Here is a 15,830-nt window from a genome sequence, read left to right on the forward strand (position 1 = left end):
CTTGTAGTCTGCTAAGCTCTGGATAGGATCTAACACATTTTAAGAAGCATAATACTAAAGTGGTGTTCTTGTAAAGTGTTGTATTGAGTACACTTACTCATTTAGTAAAATGGATGTATTGAAGTAGATTGTTAGTGAAGGCTGGAGCAAGTGAACGATACAAGGAAGAAAACGGCTAGTTACTACCAGAGGTTGAGAAACAGAATAATTGTCTTTCATAGAAATCCAATTGCTTTAAAAATGTTTACACATTTTGAATAGGGATGGAGCAAAGAGAGTTCTGGTGGGTCTAAAGATTGAAAACTAATTGCATGTCAGCTAAACTAAAGCACTTAAAATAAGCAAGGGATCATCTAGGATGTGCTGAGAAAAATCTGAGACTGTTTGACACATGCTATAGGAAAATAACTCTAATTTTTAAGAACTGAGCCTCAGTGATGTATTAATCCTTTCACATGGGAGTATATAATGTAGAAAACCGTCCTTTTTCTTGTAAGTTGAAAAGCTCTGTGAGAAGAGTATTGATTTATTTCCTTCATGTAACACCTACACATCCTCTGATTGGCATAATTCCAGTGTACTAGGAGTACAAGGTTAATTCATGTCATATTATAATATGAAACTGGAGCTTGGAAACTCTGATTCCAAGTAGGTTTGTTTTATATGCATCTTTTACTGGCACTTTCTACTAGTTACTACTTAAGTGCATTGGTGGATGTGCTGTGTATGTATGATTATGCTCAGAAATTGCAAGGGTTTTTTTGGCTTTATGGTTTATTTTAAGCTGTTATTTATCAGCTATATACATTTAGCTGACATTGTGGCATTCAATTTCAATTTCAGTTAGCAGTTCATAAAAGCACCCAGTGTAAAAAAGCTGTGTGTGTAAACACAAAACATGCAATTTTCACTGACTCAGATTTTGGCCTCTCAGATCTCTTGATCCAGGTACTGAACAACTGTTATCTTATACATGTTGTAATAATTGAAGGTTTTTCCACCATCTTACATTAGTAGGCTGGGGGAAGCAGCGGTCACAGGAAATAAAAAAAAAAAAAGAAATAATTTCTCATGGGTGTCAAAACTGGCTGGAATCCTCTGCAGGTGTAATTCTCTGTTTGCTGTCAGCAAGAAAGATTCATTGAGCAGAACTCATTTAAATGACTCAGTGTTGGAATGCTAAATTTGCTACATTTGGTGATGCTGTTAAACTGGGAGGAACATGTTGGAAGGTCTAGACTATTATTTTTAACATCCTTGACAACCTATATGAGTAGTATAAAAGATGGTAATTTTTGCAGGGCGAGCTGGAGAATGTATGCAACAATTATGGCCTTGGAAGTATGATGCAGTGGTCATAACGCCAAGGGGCAGTTTTGCAAAAATGTGCTAAACAGATTTCAAGCTGACTGGAAGTCAGAATTTAAGCTAAACTGCTTTTTGTTTTTCCTTTCTCTCTGTTCTGGAGTAAGGAGTGTGCTAAGAATTGCATATCCATCTTTTGAAAACTTCAAATATACTGATCAAATGCAACAGAGCGAGAGAGAACCATGGGAATGCTGAGCTTGTGACCTCTGCAAAAAGGTTGAATGAAATCTTTAATTTGCGCACAAGATAAGAATCTTCAGATAGTTAGAAAATAAATGAGAGCAATGCTTTTTCTGCTGCATATAAGAAAAAGCGCGAAAGCTTAATGTTATAATGTTACATGTCAGAGAAGAATGCCTTCACAAATAAAGCATAATTAAATGATGTGATATATAACATGCGTGACTTAATTGCTTAATCATCATAAGATTTCAAGAACAGATAAAGCCAATATTTGTTATAATTTATGAAAATATATTTGCCTTGCAGGGAAACTTGATGACCTCTTTAAGTCTATTTTGGGCAAGTTTTATGTTGCTGATTTTTTATCTTTTTTTTGGTGTTGTTCATTCCTTTATACATTTCTTCTTTTGCAGTGGAAAAAAGAAAAGCTTAAAGCATTAAGATCTCTTTTAAAAGTTCCCAATCCATCTGTGCAGCTGATCTCTCCAGTCTTTATCCATTCTCAATTGGAAGAAGAAATAAAGTCCACCTATTTGTAACCTACCAAGGCTTTCTTTTTGAAGAGAGCATAAATACTGGAAGTCATTCAGTTATTTTTTTCTTTGCAGGTTACGAGATGACAGAATTAGGATAGAAAGGATAGAAAACTACCATTTTGAATACAGTCATGCTTTCCAATTGGTTACTGATTTTTATGCAAAAGAGGTGCCTGATATTACAGGTATGTCAGAACATCTTTGATGCATTCCTGTTAGCTTGTACATGAGGACACATTGAGGACTCATGGACTTGGCTACTTCCGATGTATTGAAATGTTCCCTAACTTGATCCTATGCATGAAGGATGAATCTTGATTGCTCTAGACTTTGCCACTGCTTTCAGGGGCCTAGAAATTTGCAAGGCAAATCTTACTAGTAAAGAAAACATTCCATATCCTTTTTCACCAAATTCACTGCCCATTTGGCAGCAGGCCTATGTCTTCCCTTGTCTTATTTCCGTTCTTCATGTACTTTGTCACTTTCAATTCCAGGTGTCCTCTGACTTTCCTAAGCCCATCAAGCTTGAGCAGTGTCTGTGTGTTCCTCCTGATAGCATCCTATTCATCCCATGCAAGCCTCTTGCTGCTTTTGCTTCATTTTTTGCACACTGGGACAACCTTGGAATTTGAAGAATCCTTAGAAATGAACACTGCTTACATAGAAATCAATGTTGGCATCCTTTTTTTAATGTCATGAGCACATATGTTAGGAGAAGTATAAATTCCACATATATAGCAAATTGATGGAAATGATGGAAATGATACAATGTCTGAAATGTTTCTTCAGTTCTTCAATGTATTTGTTGACATTCTTAAGGTTTCTTTCTCAAACCTTTATTATATAAGGCTTCAAAAGTACCCTTTCATAATGAGATTGATGGAGTAAATTTTCCTATTGTCACATTCGGAACATACTCTGTACTAGAGTTCCCTCTAGATGCAGAAGAACTATCTAATAGAAATATCTGTTTTACCAAGATGAAACCTCATTGTGTGGACTTGTTGAGACACGTAAATCATCAGGCATTTTTATTCTTTTTAATTTGTGTAGATGTTGCCTACAGTAATGGAGATTTCAGAATTCAGTTCTTAGTTTGTATATTTAGAAATTTATTATGCCAACTGTTAATTGTTTTGCAGAGGAAAAACCTGTGGAATCCAGTGTTTAATATTTCATAATTTGTTTGCGATACTGTCAAGGTGTACATTCTTTTGGAACCATGATTTATGTTGATTTATAGATAGCATAGTACACTGTATGTATAATTAAGATTTCTGTTCAATTAAGTTGAAAAATTGATTATGCTTTTTCTAAAATGCATAGGCAGTAAACAGTGATTTAACTGTTTTTTGTTGTTTTTTTTTAGGTCCTCAAAAGCTATCTGTAATACTAAGCTTGGATAAACCTATTATTTGTGCTCTGGCAGCAGTAATTGCATACCTCAAAGAATTTAATTTGGAGAAGATGCTTTACAATCCAAGGTAAGTTGCGTTTCCATCAAAGCAATTACCAGAAATATCTTGTAACTTTTATCAGACAACTTGCCTTAAATGAAATGAACTCACTCAGAATGATTTAAATAAACTTTAAAAAAAAAACCAAGTTTCTAATCAGAACTGGAAGAATCAAATGATTTTTTTTCTTCCCAAATGGAGTTTTGTGAAAATATTCTTGAAGTATATTCTTACAGTCATTACTGTCAGTAATGTAAATGAACAGGTACTGCAGGCAAGTGTTATTAAAAATGAACAAGGAGCAAAAACTTGTAGGTACTAGGAAGGAAACTGTAAATTTTGTAAGTAAATACTAGCAATTATATTTCAGTCTCAGCTTTACTCTGTGAACAAGTATTGTGCTTTTTTGGCAGGCTTTTAAGACCTCTTTTTTATGCTGTAATTCAGCTTTGCAAGATTTGTTTTATTTTTCCATAGAGGTGTGTAAATCATACTCTCTTTTTGTAGCCTTAGAAGCAGATATAAATGCTGATGTTGCAAGTTTAGACAGCACTCAGCACGTCTGTTTAAATTATTGAATCTAGCTAACAATTAAAAAGAAAACAGACATTTAGCATATTCCAGCTCTGTGACAAATCACAGAATCACAGAATTGCAGGGATTAGAAGGGACCGCAAAAGATCATCGAGTTCAAGCCCAGTGCTAAAGCAGATACCCTACAATAGGTGACACAGGTAGGCTTCCAGACAGATCTTGAATATCTCCATAGAAGGAGACTCCACAACCTGTCTGGGCTGCCTGTTCCAGTGCTCTGCCATCCTTACTGTAAAGAAATTCTTTTGCATGTTAACACAGTACTTTCTATGTTCAAGTTTTAGGCTGTTACTCCTTGACCTATCTCTACACATCACCCAGAAATGCCTGGCCTCATCCATTTGCCTCTCTTTAGACATTTATAAACATTTATCAGACCCCCTTTCAATCTTGTCCTCCCAGGGCTGAACAGACCCTTATTACTCAACCTTTCCTCATACAGAAGGTGGCCTGGAGCATCTTCGTGGCCCTCTACTGAACTCCTCCTCAGAGATCCCTGTCTTTAAACTATTTCATGTCAGTTACAGATCATGCACATATTGCACGATGTTCAAATAATTTCAAGCCCCATTTTTAAGGGATCCCTGCATTATATATATATATATATATATATATATAATAAATCAGCAGCTTTTAGAAAATGATTGCTTGTATCATCTTTAAATATTTTTCACATATCTTCTAAAATATTTGGAAATTTTTTGTAGTTTGGTATTCTGTATTTTGGATTTTCTTCCTGAAGTTGCCCTTCCCCTTGATAAGCACCATTAAAATATTAACAAAGTATGCTGGACTTATAGGCCTAATGAGAAAGCAATTCCTGTGATATCTGCTAAGGCTTCTTGCTTCGTCCACCAAGGAGTGTTCTAATCTGTGGCATTCTAGCACTGTGGTGTTCCCACTTATCCTTTTGCTGGTTGTTTGGAAAAATGCTTGGATGGTGAGGCAGGAACTGGAGAAATCTTGCAAGAAAAATCTGAAATAGAAAGTGAATTCCCAGACAATGCCTCTCCTGGTCATGCTTCTGAGTAACTGTTGTCACAGTGCCTTATGTTCAATCACAAAATGTATGTTTTCCAGTGGAGAGGGATACAAGTTCACATTTCACACAGAAATAAACTCAGTAGCAAATGAGGAATATCATTATGTGAGGGTTTATCTACCAGACAGTCGTTGATAATAGTTTCATCTCAAAATCAAATATAATTATAGACTGAGAAGGAAAAACACTAAATCTTACAGTTGACATTTGCTTGCTGTGTGTTGCTCTGACAAATTTTATCTGAATTTTTGAACGTCTGAATTAAGTCAATTAACTGTGTGGTATCTTGGTGATACACTATGAAGAAATAAAACACATTCCTTACGATACCATTTTTCCTGAGCTCAGGAACTTGGATTCTACTGCATTTATTTCTAAAGTTTTTATCTATCTTGCCAGTACTGACTTCTAATTGCCATTTTTAGTATGTCACAACGTATTTGCGTATATTGAATGTGAATATACTGAGCAAGAATCTCAAATTCATATACTTCACTTTAGTAATGCTACTTAAATACTGGAAAGAGATAACCTTTAAAACAAAGGATTCATGGATTTTCTGTGATTCTGAAGGAAGCAGAAAAGAAATACTTCCATTGCACTATCAAGCAACTTAGAATTCCTAGGAGAATTCAGGTCAGTGAGCATGTACGATGAGTCAGTGAGCATGAAGTCAGAGCTGTGAGACAGTTTTCGGTTTATTGATGTGGTACAGATTTGGATGAAAAAGACCTATTTGATAGGAAAAATGACAAAAAATTCCTTATACCTTTGTATTTACTTCTGAGAAACACTGTTGTCCCAAGAGAATTCCAGCTGAAATTTATAACAAGTAACAATTATTGAGGGGAAATTCATTTTGTTTTGGTTTCAGATAAAAATGTAAAATACCGCTTTAAGTTCCTCAACAAAGCAAATATTAAGAAAAAAAATGTTTCTGCCACAGAAAGACCCCAGGATATGACTAGGCTGTGCTGGATCTCCAGCAGCAAGTAAAAATAGATTTACCAATGAACGAAAGAAGCTTTTTTATCCTGTATTCTGATACTTCACATTACTGAGACACCTTCATTGGTTTTGACAAGAAGCTGGTACATATCTCAGAGAGATTTTCAAAGAGTTGAATACCCTGTATTGTTTGAAAAAATCATCATTTGCATAGCAGTTGCTGGGAAATGTGTCAGTGTATTTTTATATTACACACATGCTTGCTAGCATATTGGAAAAGAAAGAGAGACGGTAGTCCTTACGGTTTGACCAGTGATAGATAAACTTAAGAAATTCAGGAAAGGAAGAGCCAGCTGTCTTTCTGAAGTAGAGGAGTAGCTGTGGGTTTGGAGAATGATGAGCAGTGAAGATAGAAGGTAGAAGTGAAAAAGAGGAGATGGAACAGTTACAGTGGCTATGAGGGGAATAAGGAAAGAGAGGAGGATTTCAACAAGACCATAAATGATTTATTTGAATTTATAATAGGAATGGGAAGGAGTTTGTGAGATGAAGTTGAGAGAAGGCAAAATTAGTTCTCTCAGCATAAAATGGTGGTCTTCCTTGAGTTTTCAGGAGACGTATCATTGAAATTGAGGACGCTGTGTGTATATATCTGCCATATCTTTTGTATGTTGATGTTTTGGAAAACTTTGTGTTTATCAGATATTTCATAGATTTATTTTTCCCCATGTGCTATGCGTGAGACTTTGAGAAAGAGAGTACTGAAATTTAGGATTAGGATTTTAGGAGGTTTCTAGGTCTAAGAAGAGGTGCTTAGGAAAGGATGTGCCTTATCCCTGGACAGCACAGAAGAAGATTGGCAGGGGGGGACTTCTTCCACTAGGAAGCTGAGGCTGTATTCGAGGAAAGTGCTCTGAGGCAGCAGTCATCTGGAAAGAGCAAGGCTGCACACCCACCCCTTGGGGGTGAGTTCAGTGGAGAAAAAGGATAAACTAGTTCAGGATAAAAGTGATAGAGGTTATTTTTTCCCCTTCCTAGGCTGTCTTGTATGTATACTTGTACTATGTTTTGTATTTCCAATCTTGATTTTTGTTTTTTTTTTTTGTTACTGTTTTTGGTTAGGGATTTCTGGACTCTTGTCACATCAGGGATTCGTATCAAACTTTCTAGCCCTGTAGCAATATTCACCAACAAATTTAAAAGTCAGGTTAATTAAACAGTGAATGTAACCTGGGCTCGTTGTCCTTCACTACTTAGACTGTGGTAAATGTCTTTCTTACCTAAAGTTTCTGAGAAATGAAGTGGCTGTTTTTCACTCGAATCTGAACAGAAATTCCTGCAACTTTTGTTTGAATGCATAGCTTCATTCACTCTTAGAAGTCTTGAAGATATAGACTCTAGAGGTCTGTAAAAGGTAATTGAGCAAAGAAAATCTGCTGTTTATTAGACTTTCAAAGCAGTGCCTTGCAGCTTCACTGGGAAGCTTTTAGAGATTTGCAAAATTATAGTATTTGAAAACCACTGATCTGAATAACATGCATTCACTTGAGCTGTGTTACTTACTGTGAAATCATATGTAATGTCTCCTGCGGAGAAAATAATTAGAAAAGCTTTAGAAGTGCATATTCCTATAAGCTTCTTGGAATGTATAAAGACCAAAATGATCACATTTCACAGGTAGCATGCAAGAATAAAAGTCTGAGGATGTAGTTTACTGTCCTAAAATAATCATATTAACCCTCTAATAGTCATCATCAAGTGCAATTCTACTCCAAAAAGCTGTTCTATGAATATCAATCTCTTCCTAGTAAACGTTCCCTAAAAGTTTCATAAATTCTAGTAGAAACATGCTTTTTGTTTCCTCTTCATTTCTTTCTTCCCAGGCTGCATGATCCTACCTTTGCCTGCTCACCAGTAGTAGAATAACTAGCTATTTCTATCATGAGTGTTTTGAACTGTTTAAGTATTCAAGACAGTTCAAGAGTCACTCCTTTATAACTCACTTGCAGAAGAAACCACTGTGTTGTGCTCCAGATGAACTGATTTTGAAGGGCCATTTTTGCTGGTGCAGAAGATGGCAAATAGCAGCACACAAGAACTTCTCACAAGGGCTGTGCTGACACTCTCAATGTTAAACCAGCACTGACTTAATATTTGTTTACTACCTCCATCTCATGTAACTTGGTCCCTTAATTCCCTACTCTTTGTTCACACTTTTATCAAGTTCTGATCCTAAGCTGAAAGAAGATGAGGGGGTGGAAGCAAAACACATTCTTCCTGTGACATCTGGAATTGCTGCTTCAGCATATTCTGCAGTTGATCTTGGCTATTATACTCCATACTCATATACTCCAAGCTCTCAATTAGCAGGATTAATAGTAGGGTTGGAGTAACTCAGATAAGCTGAATAAAATAAAATAAAATATACAAAACTTACACCATGAGAACATCTTCAGCATGTCTTCTTCGGAAGGACTAGTAAATTGAACCCGCCATTGGGCAGAGTTAGTTGTTTTCAAATGCCATCACAGAACACTTGCAGTGAACAGGACATGCTCTGTGTTCAGTGCTTTGAAGCGCACTGAGCTTCAGCTAGTTGAAGTGTAGAAACATTGCAACCAGTAATCCCAGTCTTGAAAATCACGACGAGAAGCATATTTTGTGCTTCTAGGGAAAGAGAAAGGCATAGTTCTTGAACCTTGAATCCAGTAGGTATAAAAGGTCACAGGCTAGACTGGTGGCAAATCAAAATGCAGCAAATGGGAAAATTCCAGGTCAGAAGTTCTATGCAGATGTAGAAGAGGTGCTTAGGTGCTTTTGGAAGAGTGAGTAGGATTTAGTATTGATTATAAGGATTGGAAGTCAAGAGTCATTCCTATTTAATTTTGCCAGCACCAGCTGGGACTGAACATCATAAAAGAAAGCATTGTTTTGTTGCTTATAATTTTGTGTATTTTAGAGGACATTTCTTCTTTTGCCTCCAAGCTCTGTTTTATTAAGGCTGGTTGTGGGTGCAGTCCTGAGTTAGCTCTGTTTTCAAACTTTCCCTGAACTTCTTGAGGGCACTCAGTTAAATCAACTTTAAAAATAAACATTCTGCAGGAAATACTTTCAATTTGACCCATTATTTAGGAAGAAATTTAATAGCAGACCTGAACGCCTGCATGCAACTTGAATATACAGTGTTACTTTCTGAATACTTCATGCTTCTGAAAATTTTAGTTTTTTTTTTTTTAAAAAAAAATATAAAGCAATAATGCAGCTGTGTACTCCTAACCGAATAGTTGGAGTATGAGCGCTCCCTCACAGAGCTGAAATGGCATGCACTAAAAAAAATTTACAATGATCCAGGAAAGCAGTTTTAAATTATACCCAGAAAGACATTCCTTTTAGGCTAAGACAATAAAGAGCGTCCCAGATTTTGTGTAAAGAGCAGTCAGTAGTGTGATTAACCTAGACAATCGTGACTTGATTTGTCAGAAGCATTTAGTGAGGATCTTCACTTCACTGTCATGACTACCACATTCATATATCTGAGACAGAGAAATTTTCATTTTCCTTGTATGATTACATATCTAATACATTTATTAACGTTGGCTCTGTTGAGTATTTTGCTCTAACTATGCATAAATATCATGTTTGGGTTGGGCCTCTTCCTGTTGTGATAGAGAGTTTCAAGAAGTTCTGTGATTTTGGTCATGTCGTATTAAAAACAAAATGAAACAGTTTAAATATGGACTATTTTCCTTCTCTTAAATAATGCTGCAAACAGGCAGCTTAAATTGGTAGTAGTCATTAAAAAAAAAGAAGTGTGTTTTGGTATATGTTGGTTTGATGATGAATGATGAAGTCTGTTCTGCTCTCAAAGTATTAATTCTTAATATTACCCTTGTGCTTAGTCCTGTAATGATCAGAACACTAAGAAAAGTGTTTACCTCCTCAATTTCATCACAGACTGAAGAAGGCGCAGTTCTTTTACTACTGAGTGCATCAGGATTGGGTGACAAGAAAGCTGAATTGTATTCTGAGCTTTCTTGGAATCATTATAAGAAGCAGGGCAAATGAGTCTTCAAATCTTGTTTTCCCAAGCAGTAAAATAAAATATGTTATTGGTGCTTAACTGATATTTATTTGAATAGATTGTGATTTCTTACATGTTTTTTCTTTGTTTCACATAACTGATGAATTCTCTGAGAAACATGACAGTATTTAGCCATTATATATGTTCCAGTATTTCAAATATAGCATCTGAATTTCCTCTCCTCAGCAATTTCAAACAGTTGTCAAATGAAACTGAATACATGACAATTAATGGGACAACAATGAAAAATCTTGAAATTTTACAGAATCAGGTAAGGAAAAATACAGTGTTTTTTTGTTTTAATTGCTGAGATTTTCAGAGCTGTCTGACATACTGTTTCTAATGAATTTGCTTTAGTTAGTTCGAAAATTTCACCCAGATGTTTAAATTATTTTGAATGGAATCAGACTGAAGGAGGATTATATTTTAAGAAGTATAAATGAAAAATAATCTCTAATTTGTTTTAATATGAGTTAGGAACCTTACTGTATTTTGAAAAACAGAGTTTTACTAAAGTTTTAGACTGCTTTAACAAAAGCAGTCAGGTGATGCAGATGCAATAGCATTTTTCGTCTATGCTACTGGTTCATGTACAGACATAATTTAACAGGTTGAATTTATTAGATTCGTTTTTACAAACATTTTCTTGCTAAAGAAGAAGCATATTCAAGTAACTCATGACTGCTGGAGAAGTTTTATCCAAGGTGTTATTTATTAGAAACATCAATAAACATGCTTTAGTTGCAATACGTGATAGTCTAAATAGACAGCTTACATAGAGGAGTGAATTGATAGTTAAGTTAAAAATAATTATGTTTATTTTTATTGTTTTAGACTGATTTGAAAACAAAAGGAAGCCTGCTTTGGGTCTTGGATCATACTAAAACTTCCTTTGGTCGTCGGAGACTGAAGAAATGGGTAATTCAACCGCTCATGAAATCCAGGTTAGATATCTCTTTTTCTTAAGCTAAATCTATATTTTAAATCCTTACTGCATTTTACTAGTTATTTTTACTTGCATCTGTGATATATTGCATATGAAGTGTTTCTTTCTATTAGTTTGGAAATGTGATGACTGCTCACTCATATATTTTAAGCTATGGCTTATTTTGTAATGATTAGAAATGTTTTATTTTGTAACACATATCATGCTCATTTTTACTTTATCATGAAATGCACTTTGCCTCTTCTTATTTCCCCTTGCATTCTTTATTGGACTGTAAAACTTAACCTTTAATACAGAACAGAAATAATAACAGTATCAAGTCTTTCCATGTGATATTTGTTGCCTACAATTTGAGTTTCTGGAGTTCGTCCTTGGAATGTGAATTCCTTGAGAGTTGTCAGCATTGAATTTACTCAGTTACTGTGTTACTATCTTCAACTATAGCGTACAGAAAATAGTTTACAGAATTGCAGGATTTGGAAGTGACCTCTGGAGATCATCTAGTCCAACCCCTGCTAAAGCAGGTTTCATACAGTAGGTTACATAGGAAAGGTGGGTTCTGAATACCTCCAGGGACTCTACAACTTCTCTGAGCAGCTTGTTCCAGTGCTCTGCCATCCTCAAAATAAAGAAGCTCTCATGTTCAAATGGAACTTCCTCTGTTCTAGTTTGTGTTCGTTGCCTCTTATTTAGTTGTAGTGCACCACCAAAAAAGGCTGGCCCCATCCGCTTAACTCCCGTCCATCAGACATTTATAAACATTGATGATCCCCTCTTGGTCTTCTCTTCTCCAGGCTTTCTGCATAAGACAACTAACTAAATAACTTTTCCCTCTATTTTACTTCTGTACTTTTGATTTGCTAATATCAGACTAAATGAACAAGTATGCCAATGTTTTAGCACCATGCTGCTATTGATAGATAGTACATGTTTTTATGGAAGCTTTTTTTTTTTTTGGCCAATTTTTAATATGCTAAATCACTATATGATTCTGAGGTATGGCTGCTAAATTTTCTTCCTAGCTTTTGTAAGAACTTTTTGTCAACAGTGTTTAAGAAAAAAGCATGTAACTATTTTTCCCCCACCTTTGTTGCTGATGTGAAGTATCATAGACCTGTTTTCTTTATAGAAGCCATATTGGTTGGACAGTAATGACATGGAAATTTTTGACAAGGTTTTAATACATTGATTTCAGTATGACTTTTGTTTGCTTGTTTTTTTCTTCTGATAATAGCTTGTCTATACAAGAATTTACTCACTTAAAAATGGCTTTACCCTTCTTAAATTCTACTTTGGGGAAATTAATTATCTGCCTGGTGTTCATCTTAAAAGCATACGGATAGAATTTCTGGGCCACTTTACAGAAATAAATTGAAATAAATTACTTTAAATCTTTTGCAGCTCATAGGCCCCCTACAGCCTTTTGGGAATTGTTTGTAAAGTTGTCAGTGGGGGGAGCCAGAGCACAGGCTCAGGGCTCATGCAAGAAGAGGATGAGATAGAACTGTAAAGAACCTGTAAGGGAATGGCTCTAACCATTTTGCTCCCAGGTCATTGCATGCGATGCCACAGGTGAAACAATCTTCATCAGCAGTGCAGGGACACTTGTCTGGCCACAAGGGATAAAAAAATTCTTGCAAGGGGACTTCAGGATTTCTTTTTTCACCAGGAAATTTTAATTAGTATTCTCCTTTGTGCCAGTGCAGAACCAATGGTAGGAGTTAGCTATTTTGATTTCTTCTTTCTTTTCTGCTCTTTATTACTCCTAGAGTGCTAAGACTTCTCCTTTTTAAGTCTTTTTTCTCAGTATAGCAGAAAGTTCTATGGCTAGAGATATCAATAGTCTTTGTTTGAATTGAGAAAAGCTATATTGTTTCTGAGTATTTTTTCCATCCTGACTAGAAGTTGTAATTTTCACATGTAATTTCACATAGTAGTGCATCAGACATCCAGTAGTATGGTTTCCAGTAATGAACACAAATGCATTTAAAGAATATTCTGTAATACTAATTCACCTGTGCCTCCTGGAGTGACATTTTCAGTAAGATTTTTGTACTGCAGCCTTTCCAGTCAGTAGGTAGGTGAGTTTCCCCGGGCATATCAAAAAGTGAGAGAGTGTAATTACAGCTCTGTGCCTTAAAAGTTGGAAACCACTTGGGATGATGGATAAGCACACTATGTCAAGTTTAATAAAGGTAGAATGTGTGTGGACAGATTACTTGGGCAATCCTGAAGGCAACCATTAGATCATCAGTAGTGTAACATATTCAGAGAATACTGAGAAAAGGTTTTAAGCATTAGTCATGTGCAATTTTGGGGAACAAAACAAACAGGCAAAACTAAACAAGGTGTAAGGTCCTCACTTGCCTGGTTGTACTAAGATGGCAATGATGAGAACATACAGTCACTGAAGACTTTTTACTTTTTTAGGAGGAATTGGAAAAGTCAATGGTTTTTATACAAGCTGTGTTTGTGCAAATTACAGAAATATTATCTTGACTTGCCTGTGTTGCTTTTGAAGTTTTATCAAGTATCTTTCTCACCTAACTTTTGTGAGGGAAGTGAAAAGAAAATAGTTGAGTTAGATAGAACATTTTTGACTGAAAAAATACGCTGTTTCCTTGTAGGGCCATGAAGTTTGAGCAGGAGAAGAAAGAGATGCTGTCACACAGTCAAAAAGTTAGGGCACTGGTATCAGGATACAGCATTTTAACATAGTGTCATTTTTTCTGTCCTTGTATGTGTGCAGCATTTATTATTACTTTATAATACAAAATTATAATTAATCTAAGAAACTTAGAAGCTGATGTGAGGCAGTTGTTACTTTTTCAGTACCTATCAGGGAAAGGAAAAATATAATTTGTTGTATGTAATGAATATGTTGTTCTGTGATTGTGGTATGAAGGGAAGCGCAAGGCAGAAAGAGTCCTCATTTCTGCAAGATGAGTCTTTCCATGGTGAAGGGAAACAGAATGAGAAGGAAGATCTGCCTGCTGTAAGTGAAGATCATGTTGAAGACTGTCTAAAGAACCTGAAAGTGCACAAGTCTGTGGGACCTAATGAAATCCATCCACGGTTCTGAGGGAACTGGTGGATGAAGATGCCAACCCACTATTCATCATATTTGAGAGGTCAATGGCAATCTAGTGAAGTTTCCACTGACTGGAAAAGGGGAAACATAACACCCATTTTCAAGAAGGGAAAAAAAGAAGATCCAGGGAACTGCAGGCCAGTCAGTCTCATCTCTGTGCCTGACAAGATAATGGGGCAGATCCTCCTGAAGGACCTACTAAGGCAAATGGAAAATAAAGATGAGGTAATTGGTGGTAACCAGGATGGCTTCACCAAGGGCAAATTGTGCCTGACAAACTTGGTGGCTTTTATGATGGAGTTACAGTGTCAGTAGATAAAGAGAAACTGATGTCATCTACATGGACTTGTGCACAGTATTTGATAATACTGTCCCACATGACATCTCAGTTGCCAAATTGGAGAAAAATGGTTTTGATGGATGGACCACTTATTGGATTAGGAATTGGCTGGATGATTGTAGTCAGAGAGTTGTGGTCAACAGCTCAGTGTCCAAGTGGAGGCCTGTGATGAGTGGCTTTCCTCAGGGATTGCTGCTGGGACCGGTGTTACTTAACATCTTTGTAGGTGACAAGAACAGAGGTATCAAGTGCACCCTCAGCAAGTTTGCAGACAAGACCAAATTGAGCGGTGCAGTTGACATGGTAGAGGGAAGGGATGCCATCCAGAGGGACCTGGACAGGCTTTAGAAGTGGGTCCATGCCAACCTCATGAAGTTGAAGAATGCAAAGGGTCGAGGCAATCCCAAGCACAAATACAGGTTGAACAGAGAATGGCTTGAGAGTAGCCCTGAGGAGAAGAATTTAGGAGTGCTGGCTGATGAAAGACTCAACATGAGCAGTCAGTGTGCGCTTGCAGCCCAGAAGGCCAACTTTATCCTGGGTTGCACTGAGAGAAGCGTGACCAGCAGGTCAAGAGAGGTGATTCTGCCCCTCTATTCTGCTCTTGTGAGATCCTATTTGGACTGCTGCTTCCAGTTCTGGAGGCATGGACAAGGAGGACAGGGGCCTGTTGGAGTGGGTCCAGAGGAGGGCCATGAAGATGATCAGAGGGCTGGAGCCCCTCCCCTGTGAGGACTCTCTGAGAGAGCTTCTCAGCCTGGAGAAAAGAAGGCTCCAAGGTAGTCTGATAGTGGTCTTCCAGTACTTAAAAGAGGCCTACAGGAAAGCTGGGAAGGCATTTTTTATCAGGGCCTATGTGATGGGATGAGAGGAAATTGTTTTAAACTGGAAGAGAGGAGACTGAAACTAGATATCAGGAGGAAATTCTTTACTGTGAGGGCGATGAGACACTGGAACAAGTTGCCCAGTGATGCTGTGGATGCCTCCTCCTTGGAAGCATTCAAGGCCAGGCTGGATGGGGCTATGAACAACCTGGTCTAGAGGGAGATGTCCCTGCCGATAGCAGGGGGGTTGGAACTACATGATCTTAAAGGTCCCTTCCAACCCAAACCATTCTGTGATTCTTAGATCTCCCATTCATACTCCCTGAGTATTGCAGCTGACTTCAAGCTCTAGCTATGCTGCTTGTAGGGTCAGGAGTCTGAACAGAACATACAACTGTTGAACTAATACTGCACCCTTAT

The 15,830-nt window shown here is 36.9% G+C and overlaps 1 protein-coding gene across 4 annotated transcripts in view; it reads left to right on the top strand.

The window, feature by feature from the left end:
- MSH3 (mutS homolog 3) overlaps positions 1 to 15,830 on the top strand; it is a 112,116-nt gene that overhangs the window by 36,138 nt on the left and 60,148 nt on the right. For all 4 annotated transcript variants that reach the window (XM_042822899.1, XM_042822902.1, XM_042822900.1 and 1 more), the window contains 4 exons: positions 2,160 to 2,272; positions 3,457 to 3,571; positions 10,396 to 10,480; positions 11,044 to 11,153. In XM_042822899.1, coding sequence (XP_042678833.1) covers positions 2,160 to 2,272; positions 3,457 to 3,571; positions 10,396 to 10,480; positions 11,044 to 11,153 — 423 coding nt within the window. The remainder of the gene's footprint in view (positions 1 to 2,159; positions 2,273 to 3,456; positions 3,572 to 10,395; positions 10,481 to 11,043; positions 11,154 to 15,830) is intronic.

Source organism: Centrocercus urophasianus, unplaced genomic scaffold (assembly GCF_019232065.1).
Source record: "Centrocercus urophasianus isolate 14NV4802_14NV808 unplaced genomic scaffold, USGS_Curo_1.0 seq_21, whole genome shotgun sequence".
NCBI classification, from domain to species: Eukaryota; Metazoa; Chordata; class Aves; order Galliformes; family Phasianidae; genus Centrocercus; species Centrocercus urophasianus.